Genomic DNA, 24972 nt, shown 5'->3' on the forward strand with positions numbered 1-24972 from the left:
ACATTGACAAACAAAGAGAAACAACTTTGTATTTAGGTTGAGAGATCTGACCACTGCTTAATTGGTAAACTGGTAGTTGTAAATGGAGTTTTAACTTGAACAAGTGAGGTGTGGCTTGAGCTCTTATAGGGGACTTTCAAGTGTTTGGATTGTGGAGGAGTGATAAAAAATGTTGACAATCAATTTAAGTATACAAACCTAGCAATTTGTGTAAATGCTACTTGTGCAAATGGGATCGATGGGCCCTTCATCGTCGAGGAAGTAAGTTTGCAGATTGGCAGAGGGTTTGAATGCAAGAAACTTCTAAAGAGATACCTACAGGGTCTCTTCCACAGTCCTTAGATGACATTCTTCATCATGAGATCGTAAAACAGGCATGGTCTGGTGACAAGGTGATATTCACAAGCACAGTCGTTGTCATTCCAAATGTATCAGCTTTGGCCTCTCGTGGTGATAGAGCTGAGTCTTGTAGAGAAGGTCCTCAAAACCAAAGTGCTTCTAGAGGGTATGAAGGAGTTTGTGGGCTTAAAGCTCTTAGTGTACGAGAACTTTCATGCCATTTAGCATTTATTGCCAATTCAATTTAGTTGCATGATAAGAAAATAGGTTTTGATTTCAAAAGAGCCAAAAAGGATGACGAGGATGATGATACATCCCACTTCATGATGAAAGTATTCGATGAGATACAACAAATGAGAAGCACCATGGACTTCTTTAACAAATTGCTTATGCTAATAGGTGGTGTGCATAAGCAAACTCATGAGGGCATTAATCTAAGAGAGGACATCAATGTGTGCATTGTCAGAGATCCAAGTTATGCCACCCAAATAAAGTGCATAGTAAGGTATCTATGTAGTGGTACTGTCAATACTGCACATCATATGTTCGATGAAATGCCAGGTTGAATTCACCAGCATTCAAGCAATAAACTATTGAAAATTACATTGGAGGAGGCTTAATATGTAGATGAAGTTTGCTTGATTGGTTGAATCCTCTATGGTTTCTGGTGCTCAAAGTGTGAGGAGATTGTGGAGGTATACGCTATCTGTTTGACCAAATCCTTCTCTCCAACTCCTTTTTCTCTACAATGCACATAGATGAAGTGCAACATGGCCTAGCATATCAGTTTTGCAAAGATGGTAATTCAATGGAGTCGTTGCATATGAAATCTTTGCCATTCGTATGTGTTTTTCACTTTCAAAGGGATGCCAAACCATAATATGCAAATCAAAAGCTAAGATTGCCTGGGATTCTAGACACCAAATGATTTGTTTGGAATTGAATCCAAAGCTTGCTTTTGAAGTTTTATAATTGCCGCATACTCTATCACAATTGCTCTTAGCAACTGGAGGAACTGATGGAGTGACCTATGGGGCATATACCTACAAAGGCCTTGAGAGAGAACTATACTGGCCTGATGAAAAGTTGAGCATTTCTATCATTGGAGTAGGAGCCTTCATTGCTTCCCATATTGCGAGGAGGTGAAAACTGAGGGGCACTACATTATAGCCTCTAACTGGAAGAGGAATGAACACTTGAGCGCAAATATGTTCAGCGATGAATTGCATCTGGTGATTTTAGAGTAATGGATAATTGTTTGGTTGTTACGAATGATGTTGATCATGTTTTCAACTTAGTTGTTGATATGGGCGGTTTGGGATTTATTCAGTCTAGTCACTCTGTTATCATGTACAACAATACTATGATCAACTTCAACATGCTTGAAGTTGCTTGAATCAGTGGTGTGAAAAGATTTTTCTATGCTTCAAGTGCATTCATTTACCTAGAGTTTAAGCAATTGGAGACAAACTTGAAGCTGAAAGGAGTCTTGACTGGAAATGGGATCATGAATTCTAACACAAATAGAAAAGGGGTTATAGACTATTTGTGGTCTTGTGCACTGATATGTGATCGAGTACACAATGGAGTCCTAAGATATTGTGATTTTTCAAACATATACACCAATGCTTGAAGTCTATGCAATGAGTTTCCTAGTGATGTTTTTGATGAGATTGGAAAAATAAACAAGTATAATATATATTATCCAGCACTGCTTCCGATTCCAATTCCAATTCTGATTCCAAAGCCTTATATCGATATCCTCCTAGTCTTTCCATGGTGATAGAGGTTGTTGTTGGATAGCCATTCCACATACTCTTCTTCACATGTATGTAAATTTACCAAAATTGAAGCATTACAAAGGAATGCGAGTATTCATTGGAGTGTAAGTGAAAAGGAAATTTTAGAAAATGTGTGCAGTCCCAAATGTATTTTCACTTGGAAAGTATCCTTTAAGTTTTTTTTTTTTCCACACAAGGAAGCAAAAGGAAAGCTATCTCGGTGGAGTCAATGATTGGTCTCTATACTTAAAATACCAGTTTCCAATTATCTTTTTGTTAAAAGTGACTTTTGTCACTTCTGGTGAAAGGTTAAAGATTTGACTATTTTTGCACAACATGAGGTTAATTAACCTGTCCGAAAACACATAAAATGGAGTAGGTTATTAACCCAAAGAGAAGGTAGTTGTTCCATGAAGCCTATAAATACAAGGCCAATTGTAATGTGAAAGGGGGGAGAACTTTACGTAGGGGAAATGTTGGAGTTTTTTTTTTGATTTGCATTATACATTGGGTGTTCTTGAACTTGTATATTTTCAAGGAAATAATGAAGAACTCATTTAGTCCTATGTCTTGAAAGTGTTCATCATTTATTAAGTTGCTTACTTATCATATGTTGAGTGAGTGATCTCTTATGTCATAATGCAATTTGATAGTCTACCCATTTGGCAAAATATATTAATTTCATGGTACCTTGTTATGAATATATCAAAATAGCATATCTTTTAGTAGGTCAAGGTGTGTTGTTCATCTTTTGTCATCAGTATAATTATCTACTTGAAATCCCCTTGTAATAAGTTATCCACTATAGAATCCCATTCAATATGCGTAGGTCTGTCGGTGAAGTTTTTGCTATTGACTTTATTTAGTTTTATGGTTTTCTATCCTTTTGTGCTTTCAGGTGAAAAGTACACAAAAATTACAAATAAAATCATCTTACGAGGGAGCTGCCCCTCTCACATGCAGAGGAAGATTGCAGCTCAATATTGATCGAATTTCAATCTATCCAACTATTGGCACAGATGTCATTGCTTACAGGGCAAATAGGGTCAGTTTCAAAGATAGTTTCACAGTGACAAATCGGTTTACCAAGTTTTTCATTTGTTAATTATCAGTTTCTACCGGTCCTCTCCTTGCGTTTTTAAGCAAGATATATGCACATTAATTTGCATCCCATATTAAATCCATTTTATTCAAGTGAATGCTTCTCTCTCTCTCTTTGTCGTGAAGGTGATATTGAAGACTGTGCTCATGGGAGGAAGCCTACTTGAACATGGTATTGAAGCTTCCAATCTACACCCTCTTTTGATTTGGGGAATTTCCATCAATTTGAGTTTTTTGAGGTCATAATTTGGGTGGTAAGGATTTGCAGTTGGAGGTACTAACTATTTAGCACTCTAAATTAATTGCAAATCTTATATTTCTGCTTGGTAATTTTATGATTATAGTTATGGCGATCAATGCCATTCCATTTAATGCATATTGCCTATTCTACAGGTGATTTGTATTTGGCAAGCTGGCATTTCTTCTTGTATTGAGAAAACACATTCATTTGCATATGTTGCTGGTTGGCAAGGAGCCTTAGTTGCTCCTCTCATGATATTTGAGAGATATTTGTGTGATTGTGTGTTGGTGCAAACAAACTTGTATCTTATACCCATTGCATCTCTATCTTTTTTAAGTGGGTATTCTTGTGTTGATCCGAATTTGTCATTGATATTTCTTTGTGTGTATTGCTTTGGTCTGCAACTTTGTCACTTCATCGATGGCTTATTTGTCTGTGATCAATCTACTTACCATATTTACTAGTTGCCAATGAGGATTGTAGTTTTATTGGCTGATTTAAATGCTTTTGATCTCACACGAATTGTTTATTGCTCTATACAGACATATGTTAACCTTTGCGTGGTGGTTGACCCACAATCAACATTGTTATTGGCTGATACTTTTTGGCTCAGGTCGGGCTAATCCTTGGAATGATTTCTTAATCTTTTTTGCTCAATCATCAACATTTTTTATGGTATTAGTTTTTCTGGGACTTACTTTTCCTATGAATGGCGATCATTATTATGGGTTTTTTAGCTTTTGACATTGCTTCATTGGTTTATAGGTGAGATTTGTTTTTGGAACGAGTAGAAAGTCATGCATTTAATCTTTCACTATTGGCATTGATCAACATTTTTCTATGGATCTTCACTTTTGTTAAGAACTTAAGTCTCATTGGCCAATATATTTGTTGCAAAGTTAATACTACAAATTCTTGCACAAGTATTTTGTAATTTAGGGTTTCACTTGTGCGCAACACTCAATAGTGGTGGTCCTACTATCTTTGCATTTTTCTTGGGACATTAGTCCCTTATTCATCATGCAAAGACTCAAATATTTGTTTATATTAATTGATAGTCATATATACAATTCAGTTGTTGTGTGGCTTGTGGTTTGGTGGTGAGGTCGTTCGAGAAGTTGTGGTGGCAAGGGTAACCCTGCACCTAATCAAGCAATTTAAAACTTCTTGCTTGGCTCCATTTTTTTCTACCCATTATGCATCGTGGTCACATGGTTGACTAGAAATAAGCTTCCTAGTGCTTTAGAGTGCACCTCATATAGGCCTGTTTTTAGTTTTCCATAACTTTTATGAAAAAGGAGGACATTTTTTGCCAATCAAATATCAACTAAAAGGTCTTTCAATAACTTTGTGATGGATTCGTATTCTTCAAATATTTTGTTGTTTGATGTTTTTTTTTCCATTGAAGTTAGAATCTTGGTTTTGTACAGTTTCATTTTGTTGATTTGTATTTATGATTTGAGAAGTATATCATTGATGTAATTATTAGTTATATAATACATCCTTTTGTTATCACTTTGACTAAGGACAATTATGAGTCATTGACAAAAGGAATCATCACACATTGAAGATAGCTTAATTTCTTACCTCATCTTTATGGACTCATTCTTGAGCCAAAGTCATAGTAGTTGGGGGTAACAAGAATGATCATTTCATAGGGTTGATTGGTTGTAGCATAGTTACAGGATTCAACAATTCCTTCAATGACTTTGTGAGTTTCGAGGCAAGGTTGCCTCCCCGAGGTTGGGGGCTTCTTGCCTCTAACTCGATTGAGTCTTGGGTGAGATTTTCTAGACTCACCGAGTCCCAAGATTTTCTAGACTTGCTGAGTCCCATTGGCCTGACTCTGCATTAGGTAGCATGTAAAAAGTGAAAAACCAATATTTTTATGATTTTTCCTTCCTTTTTTTTGGTACGTATTACATGACTAAGACCTAAAAAGGTCATTCTATCACTTGCAAACCTAAACAACAGAGAAAGAAGGCTCGAGAGAAGAGTATTAGGGTTTTACGAGATAGATTGACAAATCATTTAGCTCTCATATATCGGTTGCTGATTGTTTGTGCCACTTTGTTTCTTGCATCTAAGCATTGAAAGGAGTTAAAACAAGCATTTGGAGGAGGCTTCTACAAACTTGAGCTGCATTTCCATTTTTGGAGGATTATGAGGGTTATGAGGATGAGTATGACAATGACAAGGATGATCATGATGAGCATGCCATTAAGGTTCAGTGTCAAACAAAGGGAGAGAGGATAGCTCTAGAGTCTTCCATGACCGATCTTAGGCATACTCGTAGGAGGACATTGGCTACTATGAACCTTTATTTTGATATATGTTATGGACTTTTGATTCCATGGATATTGTAGACATTAAGATGGTGACACTATATTTCTATTATGTTATTTAGTTTAAATTTAAGTAATTATATTAAAAAATTTACATTTATACTTATGTAATCTATGCAAAGTTGTGTTTGTGTGCATGGTATCTTTTATTTATCTCAACTATTGTGCATGTGATGTCAATTGACTAAATGATGCATGAAAAAAACTTTATATCCTTAAAAATCTTTGAATGTCATGAGTTTTTAATTGCCGAGTTCGAATGCCAAATTCAAGTTTGAGCCCAATTTGTGCTTGCCGAGTCCAAAGCTTGTAACATTGGGTTGTAGCATTAGTCCAAGTTTTTGTCATGATATCTACCCCAAGTTTTGAGGTATTCAATGCTCATGCACAATTTGGACCATTATTCGGGAGGATTTTAGAGATCCACATGTTCCTTCATTCCTAGAAGATCTTGCTTCAGATTGCCTTCTTCAACTTGAAGATGTTGATAATATTCCCTTTGATGATGGCACCTTGGAGGAGTTTGAATATGACGCAGCACTTGAGAGATATTGAAGGTTTATCTCTTCTATTTGATGATAGTTGTGTCCTATCAGTTGTTGCTTCATCTTTGTCTTTGGAGCTTGTTCAAAATCAGTTTCTATTGTTTCCTTGTTTGTCACCTTATATTGGGCACATACCTGATTGGTTTAAGCCATCTTCATCATCCAAGGATATGGCAACATATGAGCTGACTTCTGAGACATCATCATTCTACTTATGGATTTTGCTTCCTATCAATTCCTATCCAGAATGGACAAAATTCCCACATTTATACTTGGTTTACCTTCTTTCCGAGGGGGCAAATGTTGTTTGTAGGCATTGGATTATATTATGTCTTCAAACACACACTATTTTGGCAGGAAATTATTCATTATGGGGTCTATCATGTATCTCTTTTTCCTTCCTAGGGCGGGATCATTCATTGTATATACATGATGTTTGTAGTCCTTGATGGATATGATTGAATCCTCCATGCACCCGTACATCATCTAGATGGTTTCTTTTCTCTCTTTTGGATAGAGTTTTCCTCATGTTGTTCTCTCCCTTTCTCCTATTATAAGAGATTGCATTGTGCATAGGCACCTGAATGATTTGTGTAGCCAGGACCCTTAGCGCGTCTTGCTTATATTGCAAAATAATTGTACTCCCTAAGTTGCACTCCGGGGGCGAGGGGAGTGGGGGGGGGGGGGGAGTATTGTTTAAATGTGTGTTTACAATTTACTCATGCTTAAGTTTACTTGGGTATCATTTAGTAATTATTAGTGCATTTAGTTTTTAATAAGTTGATTGCCCATTTTTTACTGTCGCCCTCCCTCCCTCCCTCCCTCCCTACCTTTATAAGCAATGCAATGTACGCTAATTTGCATCTCATAATCAATCCATTTTATTCTAGTGAATGCTTCTTTCCTGTGAAGATTATATTGCAGATTGTGCTTTTGGGATGAAACCTACTCCAACAGTTGTTTTGTCTGAATAAGCTATTTATTGGAACATTTGGGTGGGCCAATTTTGTATGCCTTTTGGGAGTTTTCAAGATCTCTACCCATTCCTGCAGAAACTTTCATCTCAACTCGAATGCAACATAAATTGAATTGAGGGTCCTGGAATTTAATTTACTTTTTAGAAAAAATGATTTTATCAATTTGGGGCCAAATATATAAACAGATTACATAAACAGATAGAGACCATATTTCAAAATGGCAGCCTTTCTGCGCAGAGAATATCTCGAATCCAGTGCAGGCTACCGAAAGTCCTTGTAGGCTGATGACTTCAATTGTTATTGCTAATACCCCAAAAAACATAGGAAAGATGGAGATATGATTACCAATATCCTTTACTTGAGATTGAGTGTATTGTTGCTAACCCTATGAGGTGCAGGTATTTTAGCTCATGTTTTGTTAAATATTGGCACCAAGGAAAAACGCATTTCTTTTCTGTGCTTGCATGCCAGGCAGTTTGGTAAAATGAAATATGTTTTGATATATTATTTGAAATTGCTTATCGATAAATGTAAGTATGTTAATCATCTTTTGGGTAGAAGGCAGCATGTAATGCTTTGACTTCCTGACTGTGCCATGAATCAGGGTGGTTGCTAATGCTGAAATCAGTGTGTATGGACTCATAATTTATTTTTTAACTTTTCATAATCTCTAACCTGCTTAGAATTTCAAACACTTTTATTCAAGTAAGATAACCAGAAACAATCAAATGTTGATTCTTTGTTGCACTGAACAACTGTTGCGAGATTCATAAATTGGAATACCATAATGCATGCATGATTATGATAACTCTTTAAGCTCCAATTACTGGGAAGCAACACTGATTAGTTTCTGTAAATGCAGTTACTAATATTTGTTAGAATCAGTAATGTCGCATATGGAGATATTATAACCAAAAGCCATCTTGATGTGCATGCCAATCTAATTTTGTTATTTTGACCTTTTCTGATGGAATTATTTTGTTGACTTGTTATCTAATTAACAAGATTGCATTGAAAATGAATAGTGCTGGTAATAATTAAGTTATTTCACATTTTTCAGGTATTGGGTCCACGGAACGGATACTTGCCTTTGCTTGAAGCACTTATAAAACCTCATTTTCAGAGTTCCTTGCCTCCTGGGACAGATACACTGTGGTTTGAGTACAAAGGGCTACCTTTGAAATGGTATGAGTTATTTGGAAGGCCTTAAGTTGAACTCATTTGTATCTTGTTTTCAGCATATCCTTTCTAGTTGTATTTTAACTGTCTGTCTTTTGCAGTCTCATTGACAAATTGTGATCATCCAAGGATATCGATATAATTGCTTCCTTATCATATTCATTTATACAGTTGAATAAACTCTAGTTTTAATTTTGCAATAGGTATTATGTTTTTCTATGTGGTTACAACCTTATTCTGATCATCAATCTGTAGTTATGAGCTACTAGGGAATTGGGTACAGGTTGAGGAAACACAGAATTGTTGGAGCATGAAGTATGCTTTGGTATGGAAATTTCATTCATAAAATTAAACAAGAAAAGAAAAGGAAAATAACCATAATATCAATTTGATGTTGATATCAGCATTAAAATAAATGAAAATTAATGATACTCTAGATAATTCAAAATATCCTAGGTTTTTAAATGAATGCTTTTATATGTCACGTTGCTTAAAGAGCAATTTAAGGAATTGGGTGGTTTGGGCATATCGAAAATATTATCACCATGTACAGAAAAAAATTCAATTATAGTTCAAAGATGTTGTTTGTAAAGCTCTTTGGAAATTGGGCCCAGGTAACCATTTGCTTTTGGGTTTTTAATCTAAAATTAAAATTAGCAGAGCTGGTGGTCTAATTGTTAAATTTTTGACCCAGAAAATGAAGATAAACAACAATAAGAAAATTAGAAAAAGACAAAAGTCGCAACAACTTTATTTTGGGAAAACTCTTCCACTTGGAGGGAAAAACCAATGACACTAGCAAAATATATCTTTTATTGACAATGGAAAAAACCAACCACACTAGCAAAATATATTGTTTATTGATAATAAAAAGGTTCAAGTTCAATGCTTTTTGCTTGATGCGATATATATAAAGAATAGAGAGACTCTTCATCAGACAACTGAAGATCTCTTCATTTTCCAAATAAAACTCTTCATATTTCCATGTTCATGCCTCTTGCATGGCGCATGACATGTCTCTTTATTTGATATTATTTCAAATATTATTACAAATGTCTTCTTGAGCTGAAGTTGACCATAATGATCATAATGCTATTTCGTAAAATCAGAGATAAAGATTTCTGTTGCAACTACAATCTTCAACACTCCCTCTTAGCAAGAGAGATCTTTAGTATGACAAGCTTACTCAGCTGCAACCAAATATGTCAATATCACATATATTCTCATAAACACATGTTATCTCAGCATAACATAATTCATCATGATTACTTCATAAGCACATAAAATTAAAGTCATGGAGTCACACAGATGACTTCCACCATGCCTACCCATAGAGGTTGGTCCACCACACCTATTCGCAGAGGGTGAAATGGGGGCTTTCACCTCAATCTTCTCCCAGAGAAGAATGCATTTCCACCATGCTTACTCGTAAAGGTTGGTCCACCATACCTTCTTGCAGAGGATGGAACGAGCGCTTTCACCTCAATCTTCCCCTAGAGAAGAATGCATTTCCACCATGCCTACTAAGAGAGGGTGGTTCACCATACTTGCTTGCAGAGGGTGGAACATGGGCTTTCACCCCAGTCTTCTCCCAAAGAAGAGTGTCTTCACATGTATAATTTCTGTGATTCTTTCTCAAGAGAAATTCCCTCTCATCAGGGACAGCTTGATCACCACAATAGGATAGCTAGCTGATGTAACCTCCCTCTGAAGCTAAACATCTTCCTCTAAATATGTATCATCAATGCACCATTCTCATTTCGTTGCTTCTTGTTGCACCCTGCAACCATGAGAGATATTACAAACTCATAAAATCAACTATAATAGAGATCTGAGAAACATACACTATTCCCAATAACAAGAATTCAAGATTAAGATTCAAAGATAAAATACTTCTCTCTATAGTCTGGATGTAAAAGAACTCAACTCTACAATAGAACAAGCTCAAGAGGTCATTGACACTTACATTCAACAGCATCAACATCTGCTACCAATAGGCCAGTTCAATCATATTGCTTTCATACAAGACATTCATGCCCCCTCAGATGTAGATTAATCTCAGGAATAATTAGACCCAGTCAACACGATCCATGAAAGGATAACGATTTCCTGATGAAATCCCAGCTTTCATACTACACTAATAGTGCTGACCCAGAACTTGTGAAACTTCAAAATTTACTGACAGATACTCTTAATACAATATATAGACTTTACAAACCTGGACAAGAATCACTTAAAGTAAACATACTGGACTATGCACGATCATACTGACTTTAAAGGATATACAATATATGTCTGAAGAATATCAGTCAATAAGAAATAATTGTCACTTATATATCTGAATGCCGAAAAAATAACGATCACCTGAAGAATATCACACATAAAATATCAAAGCCCCCTATTATTGATACTTCTCTTCAGACACATATATATTCGCACCAGCTGCTCCAGTTGTTATTTTTCTTTACAGATTGAACGCATTGACTATCACAATCAGACAACAGACCCTAAAGTCTTACTGAAATAAACAACACTGAAAATTCTACAAGATATGTTTTTCATGCACACATTAAATGCACTATATTATTATAACTATAGCTGATGTAAACTAGAGGGTAATTCACAAAAGACCAGATGGACAATAATGACACAACAACCACATCTTCTGTCAAGAGATGCTATGAATATATTTCTGTTGCAGCAACTATCGTTTAGACTTCTCAGAACAGAAGAGTCTCCACAGGAAACACAGAGTGTCTATTGAGAACATCCAATTCACATCTGCTCTGCTGTTTGCTCAAAAATGTTTTGCAGAAAGCCTAAAGACAATCACCACATTTGATGATGCTGACACTTCTATTAGTAAGCCACGACACAACAGATATAATTGAAAACTGATTCATCACAATGAACTGATGATTATCAAGGCACCAAGTAAGACACAACGGTCATAACTTGAGCTATTGCGAACATCAATAAGACCCGATGCCATGTCATTATAAACCCAATATGAGGATGGAATATAAGTAACTCTCGTAACTGCAGGGAGGAAAATAACCGATGACATATAGATGAAAATATATGAAAGAATTAAAAAAATGATATCTGGCACCATAGTATCATGAAGTCGAGCAGAGACAGAAGCAGCAAGAAGATAGATCATCTTCAGCTAAATACAAAGACTACGATGAATAAGCAATAACAATGAAAAAGAACACAATCACAAACAAAATTGAATATCAGAGACAGCAACCAAAAGTATGCTTATGAAAACATTTACATAGATTAATAGAACCAAAAATAATGTACAATAAATAATTACATGCCCAGCCGCATCTTAAAATCACCGCTAATCTGACATAATAAGGAACATGGAACCACACATGAATGTCATGAAGACTTTGACGACAAATAGAAGAACTTTTGTGATATCTGAACATTTTTATTGAATTGGATCTACAACAACAAATTCAGATATCCAGATAGAAAGTCTAAAAACACTCAACAGATACGCGAGCTGGAGAAGAAATTTTGTCTATTGCTGATATCTAACCTGGCTCTGATACCATGTTAAAGTTTTGACTCAGAACGTGACAATAAACAGCAATAAGAAAATTAGAAGAAGACATGAAAAACAACAATTTATCTTGGGAAAACCCTTCCACTTGAAGGGAAAAACCCAGCCACAGCAGCAAAATATATCTTTTATTGATAATAAAAAGGTTCAGGTACAATGCTTTTTGCTTGATGTGATATATATAAAGAATAGAGAGATTCTTCACTACATAACTAAAGGTCTCTTCATCACGCCTCTTCACATGGTGCATGACACATGTCTCTTTATTTGATATTATTTCAAATATTATTAGAAATCTCTTCTTCAGCTGAACATGACCATAACAGTCATAATGCTATTTCATAAAATCAGAGATAAAGATCTCTATCAAAGCTGCAATCTTCAACACTTATGATATCTCCAATCTAGTTATTTTTCCAGCAACGGGTAAATCTAGCCCAGCTTTATAAGATTCAGTGAGATGGAGACATTTCCAATTCATTCTTAATTTACAGGAAAATGTTTGTTTGGATGACATCTTGGAAAATAGATTCAGTTTAGTGAAGAAGATGAACAGACCTATTACTGTAAGAGTATTGTTTATGGGAGTCTCTATAACCTGCTGGAGTCTCTATAACCTGCAGTAGTATGAAGATTGGGAGTATTAGAATCAGAAATTGGGAAACGTTTCTAATGGGACAGGTTTTGGCTTCTAAATTTCTATCTTTTGTTTCTCATATTTCTTTTATTTTGGCAATTGGGAGTATTAGAATTAGAAATTGGCAAACGTTTCTAATGGGGCATGTTTTGGCTTTTAAATTTCTCTCTTTTGTTTCTCATATTTCTTTTATTTTTGCAGTTGGATAGAACCAAGTAGGCATTGGCATGTTTAACCTAGTTAATTAATAACCAAACAAGAATTATTGTCAAATTTCATTTGTAACTTACTGTTCATATAAGTCTAATCTATATTTCAAAGTAACCCGTCAAGAAGTTTCTAAATATAAATATTAATGGATCTAAAACATGGAACGTTAATCTTTCTCGAGCATACTGTGAAAGAGGTGACATATGAATGCTGAGTTAGAACTGGTGATTTGTTTGGATTTTTGTGTTTATTTTAAGTTCCACATTATGTTATCCACTTTTGTGGTGCGGCATGGTTGCTAATTACATCAATTATCTAAGTTTTGTCATTGTACCATATTGGCTTATTGCTTTTTATAGATTTCTGCAAGATGCTTGAAACCTGAATGCCTTAACTTGTTTATTTCTGCAGGTACATACCAACTGGAGTCTTGTTTGATCTCCTTTGTGCAGAACCTGAAAGGCCCTGGAATATAACGGTAGAGGCTCTTGGAATATTGTACATTATTTCTGAAAGAAAATATAAGTTTTTAGGAATTATAGTATAGACCATTGGGTCAGTGTCATTCTGGTTTGTAAGCATCTGCCTAGGCATTATTGTGTTGTTTCATTCGAAGGAGAGACATTAACAAATGTTCTTATTAGCACTACTGAGATGTCATTCTTCCAGTGCTTTATTATTTTAACTTTTTTATATTTACTATTTTGTGACAGTCCTTTAATTGTTTCATTCTCATTACACTCGCTTCTACTTAAACCAATTGATTATTATATGTTCTTGGGCTTGTGCAAAAGCACAGGATTAATTTTAGCTTAGCATTCAAAATATTTCACATGCTTTTTTCTAGTGTATGCCTGACAATCAAGGATGCAGGGCAGTGAATGCAAAAATTGTGATAAAGACCATAATTTGAAAGCCTCAGTACATATGATGAATGCTATCAGCCATCAAAGGCTATATTTTGTGCTCACAAGCTTTTTGCACTTATCATGCTTGATGCACAATTGCCTCAACAGACTTTATGTTTGTTTACGAGGGATTTGTTAAGTTGCAATGAGCATGGATATGCCTGTGTGAATATCAGTGCATGGTTTTCTCCATATGGCATTAAGTTGAACCTCAGTAAAACTCAAAATGTGAATCTAACATTCATAAGCCACTAGTTTAATGTCCACTGGACATGTTCATCACAAATAGTAGGAAGAAGGATTCGGGTTTGAAGTTGAATCAAGACATAATTATTTCTGTGATATTTTTGGCTGGCATAAAAGTATTATTTAGATTGTAGACTGTTATGGTACAAATCTGATCTATAATTGGTCGAGCTATGAATCGTACATTTTTCAGCACAGATATTTTCAAGTGATTATGCTGCTGATTCAATTAGCAAGGTACTGAATTCCAACAAATAATTTTGCTAGAATTGATGTTTGCCTCATTATATGTTGTCATTGACATCCCATGGGAGACTACAATTTGCATAGACTAAATACATTATTACACTATTAAAAATCAGTGATCTTATAATTATATGCTATTGCACATACTCACATATCATAAAATTTGTAATTACAGAAGCTGATGCTGAACTGTAGAAAGGCTGAAATACCTGTGTTTACAGCTACATTTGCTGAAATGGTTACCAATGCAACTGTAAATAACATGTATACATCTTATCCCAACATTGAAATAATGCTCACCAGTAGCATGTGGTACCGAAAATAACTAAAAAATGTGATGGGCATTTCAATAATAGCATCAACAGTAGCACCAAATTCTCCTTGGAAAAACCTAAGTTGGAAAATCTCTATATGGCAAATGCTTTTGTTAAAGTTCTTGAAGCATGAAACCTATATATATCCCTCACTCTAGAATGTACTTCAACCTCTTTTTGGTCATCACCCTTTTCCTCTCAGATAAAGAGATTTTCTAATTGAGCAATGCCTATCACTTTGGAAGGGTTGTATTTGATGTTGTTGGTGTTGGTTCCTTTCTTTATCACTCTAAATTGTGATAGATTCTTCTCAGTGTTACCTTGACAGTACTATTCTACCCTTCATGTGCTTGAATCTCATTCTAAACATGAAGAGAGAATTTTTATTGTTTACAAGCTTTCTGCACATTTCATATGCATATCTGGAGAAGCTTCCACTGGTAATTGAGCTAAATTTTTTTCTGCTCAATCAGGCAAAAAGTTCAATGGAACTTGGCAGGAAGGGAAAACATGGTGCCTGTTTTGGGGAGGATGTTTGTACTGCTATCTGCAATTAGTGAATCGAAAACTTATGGAACATCTTTCTTTTAACTTGCAGAGCAATATATATTGGATAAATAGGGCATTTGTATACCTATTACCAAGTTACATTGCTTTTCTGTTTGCGAGTAAAACCACCAACGGACAATATCCTCTAGCCATCACTTTTGTTGTCACCCCATGCTCCGGCCTGAGCAGAATAATATGTTGGCCTCATGAATGGTTGAGCTGACACTTTTTCGGATTAAACTTGAAAGTAAAGGGTAATAGAGAAAAGTAAATTGTGCAAAGGAATTATAAACACTGTCCTGCACCATTTTTATGTCCAACCCTGAGGACCCATTTGATTTATCTGGCAGCCACCCTGAAGCAAGTGGTTTGACCTACAGTGGCAAAGAAGAAGAGTGACCCAATTATTTCAATGAATACTGATCACAGTTGTCCATTTAGACCAGTCACGTCATGATATGTACCAGCCATAAATTCAAGTATCTCATGATTGAAAAGATGATGAGAAGAATGATTCTGTAAGCCTGCTTCTGAGGAAGTTTGCTTATGCTTGGCCTTGTAAATCTTTTAATTCCGTTAATGAAGAGTGTGGAACATCAGTTTTTGGCTGTTAATTTCTTAATTTATTTTGCATTTCTGCATTCTTAGGTGTGTTCTCTGGAATTGGATTATATAACTTGGTATCATTGTTGGTTTGGGCCGCACTGTGGGTAATCTTTCTGAGATTTCTGCATCATGTGTTTCTAGTTCCCACTTTTGAAGCTAATTTATCACTACATGCATTTTGTGGCCAACCATACTCAGTCAGGAATTTTTTCTGTGTACTAATCCTTCTTTTGCCTTATATGTGCTTTTCTACCCTTTGGGAGTCTCCCTTATATTCCACTGTACTTTCCTCAATTTACACTTGTGACTGTAGATTTTCTGTTCTCAGGCTTCTGTAACAAAGCAGAACCATAGTTGATCCTTTTTCCCTGTTTGCTATAGGAGATCCATATTCCATTGTTTTTTTCCCTAAGATATCGATTCTCTCTCAAAAATCCAGGGTGCTGACACTAGGGCGTTAGGATGTTCTGGTGCTTTTGTATGCTGCACTTGTGCTTTCAGGAAGCACGCCCAGCGTCCGTGGATTCGCTTGGGATGCTTCCAAGAGCACCTAGAGAGCACCCAGATAACATACGGGTGCATCTGGAGAGCACCCGTGACTTTTTCAACACTGAGTCACTTAAGTGACTTTAAAAAGCATGTGTTAATTGATTTTTTTAATCCTATTTTTGCTCCTAAACCCTAAAATGACCCTAGAAGAGGCCATTCATTGCTCATTCTTCTCATTTCGTTTGCAGCTGGGATCACTTCTTATTTCAATTTGAACTATCAAGCTATGGAATGGTTTACTTTTGTATATTTCTTGCATTTCTTTGCATATATGCATTATATATATAGACACACACACGCACACGCACACGCACACGCACACGCACACACACAGGCGCACACGCGCACTCGCACACGCACACGCACACACACAGGCGCACGCGCACTCGCACACGCACGCGCGCACACACACATTTATGGACGCACCCAAATGCATCCAAAATCCCCCCAAAAAATTGCGCATCAGCACCGTGCACCCCCACCCACATCAGAATTGGTAACTTATGTTTTTGGTTTTCTTCTTGATTGAATGTTGCACTTGCTTATTGGTCTAGGTTGACCCTCATGTTACCTTTAACATGTGGATGTGTGTTTTACATGTTCTTGAAATTGTAAAAATTGGATAAACATAATTGCATTAACAATGAAATCTTAATTAGAGTTCACATATGCTATTTATAGCGTGAACAAAAAGACAAGGTTGTCTTAATAAAGACAGCGTCTATAAATAGAATTGAAAGAACAAACTAAAGAGAAAGCCTAAATGATCATTAACTAGAGCTAGCTAAATATAGCGAGATACCAAAAAATTCTAATACCCTCTATTAATGGTAATTCTACGAACTACCCTGCAAAAGACAATACATGTCTTGTAGTTACAAATACGCTAGAACATTCTACGAATGTTGAGACCCTCCCTGGATCTACAAAATGTCAATGACCAAGTGTAGCTAGAGAAAATAAAATGGAGAAGGTGGTCCGCTTCTTTAGAATGATTTGGTGGTGGGAGAGTAGAGCTTGACACAAACTCTTCCATTGACCTTCCTAAAATCTACATAACTGGTGACCAAAAATAATCACAAAAATACCAATTGATTTTTTTAATCCTATTTTTGCTCCTAAACCCTAAAACGACCCTAGAAGGGGCCATTCATTGCTCATTCTTCTCATTTTGTTTGCAATTGGGCTCTCTTCTTATTTCAATTTGAACTATCAGTGTTGAAGTATCATGCTATCGAATGGTTTACTTTTGTATATTTCTTGCATTTCTTTGCATACATACACTATATATATATGGATGCACCCAAATGCATTCAAAATCCCCCAAAAAAACTGTGCATCAGCGCCACGCATTCACACCTGCATCACAAAACCAACATCGGTTACTTATATTTTTGATTTTCTTCTTGATTGAATGTTGCGCTTGCTTATTGGTTTAGGTTGACCCTCATATTACCTTTAACATGTGGATTTGTGTTTCACTTGTTCTTGAAATTGTAAAAATTGGATAAACGTAATTGTATTAACAGTGAAATCTTAAATAGAGTTCACAAATGCTATTTATAATTTGAAGAAAAAGACAAGGTTGTCTTAATAAAGACAACATCTATAATAGAATTGAAAGAACAAACTAAAAAGAAAACCTAAATGATCATTAAGTAGAACTAGCTAAATATACTGAGATACCAAAAATATTCTAATACCCTCCCGCTAATGGTAATTGTATGAACTACCCTATAGAAGACAATACATGTCTTGTGGTTACAAATACGCCAGAACATTCTACAAATGCTGAGATCCTCCCTGGATTTGCAAAATGTCAATGACCAAGTGTAGCTAGAGAAAATAGAACGGAGAAGGTGGTCCGCTTCTTTAGAATGATTTGGTGGTGGGAGAGTAGAGCTTGACATAAACTCTTCCATTGACCCTCCTAGAATTTGCATAACTAGTGACCAAAAATAATCACAAAAATACCCAGCCTGATGTTTGATAACTAAACCGTCCTTCCCTAGAGACAGAGATACACTAAGATGAACTGTAGAACTCTCCAAACTATACAGATGATCAAAATGTCCCACAATTGATTGCAAAATACCATGATTTGAATAGTACGAACTACAAAGTATCATTTTTTTTGAGAAAAACAATAAAAACCTTGAAATAACATCCCACGAGAACTTTGCGTATAACAGAAACCAAAAATGATTTTTTAGGCGGAAAATCAATCAAAACCAAACATGATTTTTGATGTGAAAAATCAATCAAAACCAAACATCCAAACACATCCAAAATCCCAAAAAAAATTCGCGCATCCGTGCATCAACTCCCCGCACTCGCATCAGCATCAAAACCAACATCAGTAACTTAGTTTTTTGTAACTGCTGCAATACATATTATATATTTTTGTTTTTCTTCTTGATAGAATGTTGGACTTGCTTATTGGTCTAGTTTGACCCTCATGTTACCTTCAACATGTGGATGTGTGTTTCACATGTTCCTGAAATTGTCAAAATTGGATAAATGTAATTGCAATTGCATTAACAATTACATTAGATAACTAAAACCATCCTCCCCTAGAAACAAATATACACTAAGAATAAGTATAAAACTCTCCAAACTATACAGATGATCAAAATGTCCCAAAACTGACTGCAAAATACCATGATTTGAATAGTACAAACTACAAAGTATCATTTTTTGGAGAAAAACAATAAACACCTTGATATAACATCCCTCAAGAACTTTGCATATAGAAACCAAGAATGATTTTTCAGGTGGAAAATTGACCAAAACCAAACATGAATTTTGATGTGAAAAATCAATCAAAACCAAACATAAGTAGAGATACAAATCAAAGAATACGGGTCAAAGAATATGAAATGCTGTTTTTAAGGGAAAATGGTAAAACCTAAATAATTTTATTTAAGAGAAAAAATAATGAAAACCCACCAGATAATTTTTGAGAAACAATTATTAAAACCCTCCCATAATATGAGCTGATTAGAATGCATACGGGGCAAGCTCCTTCTCATCTAAATGTGGAGCAACTGAGATCTTCTGTTGAGACAATTCTTGTGAAGGCTACATCTTCCAATCGTTTCTTGCAATCTTTTTTCATGTGACCAAGCTTGTGACAATAATTGCACTTAACACTTCTTATGTGAAGATGTCAGAGGTTCACCTTATCGTTTCTGTGGAGAGAAGTGAGAGTCATCTTTGTTCTTGTTTGAGGTTTGTCCTGGAAAGGCGACTTGTTGAGAAGAGGAGGAACTGTCATGATTTCCAAACTGTTGCTTCCATCTATCTTGTTGCAAAATTCGGAGAATGTTAGGGCAACACAAGTGGAAGTGATATTGAGCATCTTTATGAAGTGCTCATAGATCGGGACTGGCTTTTCAACATGATCACTACCATATCTTCTTCCATCTTGCGGTCAATAGCTTCTAGCTGGTGGACATGCAGGCCCTTGATTTTTGTAAGATGTGCCTGGGGCGGGGTGTTCTCATCCATCATGATAGAAAACAACATATTCTTCAAAAAGAAAGTGCGCCTCTTGTTGGACGTCTCATAGAGATCCTTCAAGATATCCAATATTTCTTTAGCTGTTTTTCTTGAAGGCACCTAAGGGAGCTGATCATCTGTGATTGAGAATTTGATCAACATGGCAACTTTTTGATTACGTTTATCCCATTTATCCTAATTTGTTTGAGCTTGGGTAAGATGTGCCTCCACACCAAAAATGATCTTTTCAAGAAAATGATTTTAAAATATCGTCATCATGTGTTGCTTCTAAGTATTGTAATTGCAGCCACTATACTGCAGATTTCCTTCCAACATAATGTTGATTCCCATCCATCATTGAAATCGAGGTTGCTAGTCAACCTAATAAAGACAGAAAATCAAGATAGATAAAACATGCTGGAAAAATGGTATATACAGGATGAACTCAGAAAAACGTTCTCTAATTATTTAAAATAAAAAATAGAGGAAACCCATAAGTGGGCTTTAGAGCAAAAGGTCAACAGGAAACCCTAATTTCAAAAATTTAAATATTTGGATTTTAGGGATTCAAAATAATAAAAAATGTGTTTGGAAAAATGAAGCCCAAAAATATTGGCCAAATAGAGAAAAAGATCCCATCCAGGAAAATGTAGATAATTGCAGGAAAAGAATGGGAAATTGTTAAAAAATGGACGGAGTTTTAAAAAAGATCATGTGTAAGTTTTGCCCGGAAAATTGGCAGAACGCGTGGCCAAAAATAAACTAGAAAAATGCAGATTTTAGTGGTCTTAAGAAGAAAAAGAGCAGCCAAAAAAATGCGGGTCTTGTAGGCAGAATTTGTGGATTATTTTTGCAGGGAAAAATGACAGGTTTTTAATAGAAGACGCACACAGATTTAACAGTGATAAACACACATTTAAAACCCCAAAAAACTAACAATGCTTTCTAGAAAACATAATTTTTAGCAGCATAAAAGTGATGGAAACCACAGAATTTTAGATGTGAAAAAAGCTCAAAATTTCCGTTAAAAACGGGTGCTGCCTCCAGGAGTCATGGGTGGCAGAAATGGCAAAGAAAACTAATGAAAATTTCTGCAGAAATAAACACAATTTGCAGATTTGCCCACAAAAATAATGAATAAAAACACTTGTTCTAGTCACGATTCAAGACCAGGAAAACAGTAAACCCTAGCTCGGGTTTACAATCAGATGCTTTGACAGATGTTTTTTATTTTATTTTTCCTACATTTTTTTTAAAACACAAATTATAGAAAAATAACCTTGCAGAAAAATTTGCTCTAGTAACATCCTGTAAAAACTGGATAAACATTAAAAAACATAATTCATCCTTTGCCCGACATCCTGGAGACTTCAACGCACCGGGGACTTGGGGACTTCGTCCCCCTGTTCCTAGCAGCGCCACCAGATTCTGTCACCTCCACTGAGGATGGGGGACATTCCGATGTTGACTATTTACGGATTCGACTATATATGTGTAATGTTCGATGTTCCAATTCAATGCAGTGTTCAAGTACTTACTCTCTTACATCTTTATATCTTATATTGCAATACATATTTTCAAAACTAGCGTTTTAAGTAACATATATATATATATATATATATATATATATATATATATATATATATATATATATATATATATATATATATATATATATATATATATACCGCTCCTCTTGTCCCCTGCCGCCGTCCCCCCACAGTCCCTCCACCGTACCCAAATTAAGGCCCCTCTTCCCCCTCGTCCCAGAAACTTGTCCCCTCGTTCTGTCGTCCCCCCATCCCCCAGGGCAATGTAACTATGAAATTTAACAATGAACTCTTAAATAGAGTTTACAACCACTAATTATAGTGTGAACAAAAAAGCAAAGATGTTTTGATTGGGATGAATTACCAAATCTTGGATTTCACTATTGTTGTGTTTATTTTTCTTAAGTGCTTTGTACCTGGTTACTTTCCAACAACATAGGGCATAGTTGTATTACATATTTGTGGCCTTGACACGACAAAGTTAAAGTGTAAATGGAATTCACTTACATGGGTTTAAAATGGGAAAAACATGCTCTACAAATTAAAGAACACTAAATCTTCATAAAAATATGGAAAATAAATTATATTGTTATTTTCGAAGAAGCTGGATTTGTCCCTTGTTGCTTGGATTTGGGTCCGGGTCCGCATGGGTCCAGATCCACCCCTGGGTTCGCTGCGGGTCGGGGTAGGGTCCTTGTTTGGATTGTGGGTTTGCTCAAGTCCTTGTTGGAGCGAATCTAGATGAACTACAACGAACCCAAGATGACTTGGGGCTAAAACAACTTTAAAGAGTGTGTTTATTTATTTATTTTCTTATGTAACTCGAAAATGAACTTAATAAAAAACATTTCACTCATCTAATCTCTTATGTTGAGGAGGAGGATGATATAGCAACATATAGGACTAGTGGAACCAGTTTGGGTTCCAATGATGAGGATCTAGATATAGTTGTAGTTGGGGATGAAGCCATTGATCCCTCATTTAATGATGATCCATTTGACCCTTGAAGGGCATTTGATGCAATGATTATTGATCAACTACTAAACACTTGTCATCTATCATGATATTTCCAACTGTATTATTTGATGAACTAGTCTATGTTTTGCAATTTCATTTTGCAATTTAGTAATTCAATGTATAATTTTCTTTACAATCATGAAGATCAATTAATGAGCGAGTATTTAATGTTTATCGTTGATGATTGGCATTGATCAATGATCAAGCAACAATTATTCATATTGTGAAATGAATTTGTTTTGCAACTATGCATGTTTCTCTTGTGTGTGTGTGTGTGTGTGTGTGTATACTCACGAATCCACCCATGAACCCAAATGGGAATTTTTTTTTTTGCCCGAACCGGCGAATCCGAACCTTGAACCCAAATTCGTTCCTGAACCTGAATCGGCAACTTAGGTTATTTCATGCCAAATTATTTTCAAATTCTATTCAAATAAGGAGATTGTTCAGTGTGGCCAATTACTTTGAAATTCTTGAGCAATATCAAATTCTCAATCAAGTATCCCTTTCAAGTCTCCTAATGTTCCTAGACCATTAAATGTTAAGGTGATGCCCCATATCCCTCTTCTCCCTATGACTGTAGTTGTGATAATCAAGTGCCGCATCCTAGATGGCCAAATTCTCTTTATCAAATAATAGCTACTTATTGGCCATGATCTATTAAGGAAATCGGTGAAAAATCCTAAAAAGAGCATGGTAAAGTTGGAAATCAGCATTTTCAAAAATCTGCTCTAATCTGTTGATCACCTGTTCACCTGTTCACCTTTGTTCAGAAAGATGTTGAAGAAGTTTGTTTCTGTAGTGAGAAGTTTAAACAGTGAATGGAAAATTAGAAAAAGAGAATTCATGAAGAAGAGGACTGGGTTTTTTGGAATTGGTCATGTTGACTGGAAATCTTAGCCAGATGGTTTAAACTGGTTGGCCCCAAGGCCAGGCTGTGGTTATATGCAGATTTTCCTCATTTTCACTTCTATAGAGTATCTTTTGATTGTACATTTTCAATATTCTATAAATAGAGGGAATATTTATCTTAGCATTTCTCTATTATAACTGAATATGCTCACCAAGTACCAGTGACCTAATTTTGGTAATTTATGGATAGTATATATAATTTCTTTTTCATTGCATGATAATCTTGATTTTGTACATTTTAGACTGCTTACTACAGAAAGCAATTAATGTAGAGGGCCATATCACCAACGTTTGTTGTAGTCTTGCTTTGTCACTAGCATGGATGAAATTGTTTCTCATATAGCAAACATGAATTCCATTTCTCTGGAAATGTTAGTAGTATTTGTTGCCTGACGTCAGCTTCTATATTTTGCATGTACACGGTTTCTGATGTAAGGATTTTGTTTTTGAGTATGTTTTGCAGGTTCATTTTAGAGGGTATCCATCTGATATATTAAGCCCTTGTGAGGGAGAAGACAATCTGAAGTGGAACTTCTTTAATTCTCTAAAAGAGGTTCATGCCATTATATTCTCCTGGACTTGATATCAGTATTTTTTGTTATTTTCTCTCATGAAAAATTCTATTTATAGTTCAGAATTCTAATCTAACATTCATAAATTGAAGCTCAATTGAAAAATTAAAGGCTAATTGTAATGTAATGTGTCATTTTCTGTGAATGAACAGCAAAATTTTGACTTTTAGATTACCATTATATGACCTAAGAGCAATAATAGATTTCCCAGACTCTTTTTCAACTAGAGGTTTAAACTTCTGAGATATTGTTAATGCTTCTGATTTCTTTTTAAGAAAATAGACCCACATTTTTCTACTGAAATCATCACCAATCAACAGGAAATACTTGGACCCAACAACAGTAGGAGTGGCCATAGGGCCGCAAATATCAACATGAACAAGTTGAAGTACGTGAGAAGCCTGCCATGAATCACCACTTCTGAAAGGTGTGTGATGTTGCTTTCTAGTCGGGCATGTATTACATACTCCAAGCTGCTATGTTTGAATCTATGGCAATCCGAGGACAAGCTCTTCTAGAGCAAGTTGAGAGAGATAATGCACATTTAAGTGCCCATGTTGCTGATGCCAAAGTGAACTGATTGAGGACAGCCGAGTAGCCTAGCTAAGTCCCAAGAACCACCAAAATTAACAAGTTTGAAAAGACCACGATCCTCAAGGCCAATTGCAACAATAGACCCAGTCTCCCTATCAGTGATAGTGCACTGATGTGAACTGAAAGTGACATCCAACTGTGGAGAGTGTCACAACAACTGACTGACTAGTGTGTGTACAAAAAGTCTCACACTTCTATAAACCATTATTCTTGAGAATACCCATGAAAGAGGTCATCTCAAGAGGCGGCTTATAACTCTCTATCTATGACTTACAAAGGCTATGAGATGGTGGCTCTCAAATGAACCAAACTATACAACCCTTGCAAGGTGCACTATAGAATGAGAGATTCAAAGATGAGAGTAAGAATGCTAGCATCCAAGAATCTAGAATGAATGTAATGCAAATAAAAGCTAAATGAGAGAAAGTAGAATGCAAGCTAAACTAAAAAATAAGTATTACAACCTCTATTTTGTA

General features: G+C 35.6%; 1 protein-coding gene across 1 annotated transcript in view; it reads left to right on the forward strand.

The window, feature by feature from the left end:
- Positions 1-24972, forward strand: part of APG5 (autophagy protein Apg5 family) — a 136981-nt gene that overhangs the window by 5591 nt on the left and 106418 nt on the right. The window contains exons 2-4 of the mRNA XM_089801081.1: positions 8390-8514; positions 13344-13410; positions 23794-23883. Coding sequence (XP_089657207.1) covers positions 8390-8514; positions 13344-13410; positions 23794-23883 — 282 coding nt within the window. The remainder of the gene's footprint in view (positions 1-8389; positions 8515-13343; positions 13411-23793; positions 23884-24972) is intronic.

Source organism: Cupressus sempervirens, chromosome 9 (assembly GCF_028749045.1).
Source record: "Cupressus sempervirens isolate cs-2001-9-10 chromosome 9, ASM2874904v1, whole genome shotgun sequence".
Taxonomy (NCBI): Eukaryota; Viridiplantae; Streptophyta; class Pinopsida; order Cupressales; family Cupressaceae; genus Cupressus; species Cupressus sempervirens.